This window comes from Sinocyclocheilus anshuiensis, unplaced genomic scaffold (genome assembly GCF_001515605.1).
Source record: "Sinocyclocheilus anshuiensis isolate Anshui unplaced genomic scaffold, SAMN03320099.WGS_v1.1 scaffold1463, whole genome shotgun sequence".
NCBI lineage: Eukaryota > Metazoa > Chordata > Actinopteri > Cypriniformes > Cyprinidae > Sinocyclocheilus > Sinocyclocheilus anshuiensis.
This window is the reverse complement of record NW_015536784.1, coordinates 135,701-136,332: the sequence shown is the minus strand read 5'-3', so window position 1 is coordinate 136,332 and position 632 is coordinate 135,701. Positions and strand designations below refer to the sequence as shown.

The window sequence follows — 632 nt, the reverse complement described above, 5'->3', positions numbered from 1 at the left end:
ACACTCCTTATGAAAATATGGCCATATGAAAAACCGACAAGAAGAAAAAAGAGGCTTCATTTGAATGTCTTCATCTCAACATCCGCTCTGCAGAACGATGTAACGCGTGGCGCGGGTCTGATGACGGGCTGATGCGGGGCTGATGTGGAGCTGTCCGCGGTGCTGAAATCGAGCGCTTCGGTCCCACAGCTACATTTATAGACGTGAATGCGCGACCAGCGGAGGACATTCACATCTAGCCAGCGTGGAAAGGATGAGGAGGAATTTCATGCCCACTCCGCTGCTCATATTAAGCTGTTTTGGAGCGTCGTGGGTCTTGGCTGGTAAGTTTACAAGATTGCATTCCATCAATACTAATGGAGCATTTATGGGGACTGTTGCACAACCCATTAATTATGACATCCGATGAGGCACTGCGAGGTAATTGTGGTCACATGTGGCATGTGTAATGATGTGATGTCTGAACCTTTGTGGGGAGCCTGGGAAAATATAAAGCATGAGATTAATTTGGTCATAACCAAAAGCAGATGCCATACGCTTGATGTAGAGCAATGAACTTAAATATTTTGGCAACAATAGACACCTGTTGAATCATAACACACACACACACACACACACACACACACACACGC

At 46.2% G+C, this 632-nt stretch overlaps 1 protein-coding gene across 1 annotated transcript in view; it reads left to right on the top strand.

Moving 5' to 3' along the window:
* Positions 1-30: 30 nt before the first annotated feature.
* The window catches only part of LOC107655678 (fibronectin type III domain-containing protein 5-like), an 8,271-nt gene continuing 7,669 nt past the window's right edge, over positions 31-632 (top strand). Inside the window, exon 1 of the mRNA XM_016443251.1 lies at positions 31-323. Within this exon, the coding sequence (XP_016298737.1) occupies positions 254-323 (70 nt within the window). The 5' untranslated portion in view covers positions 31-253. The remainder of the gene's footprint in view (positions 324-632) is intronic.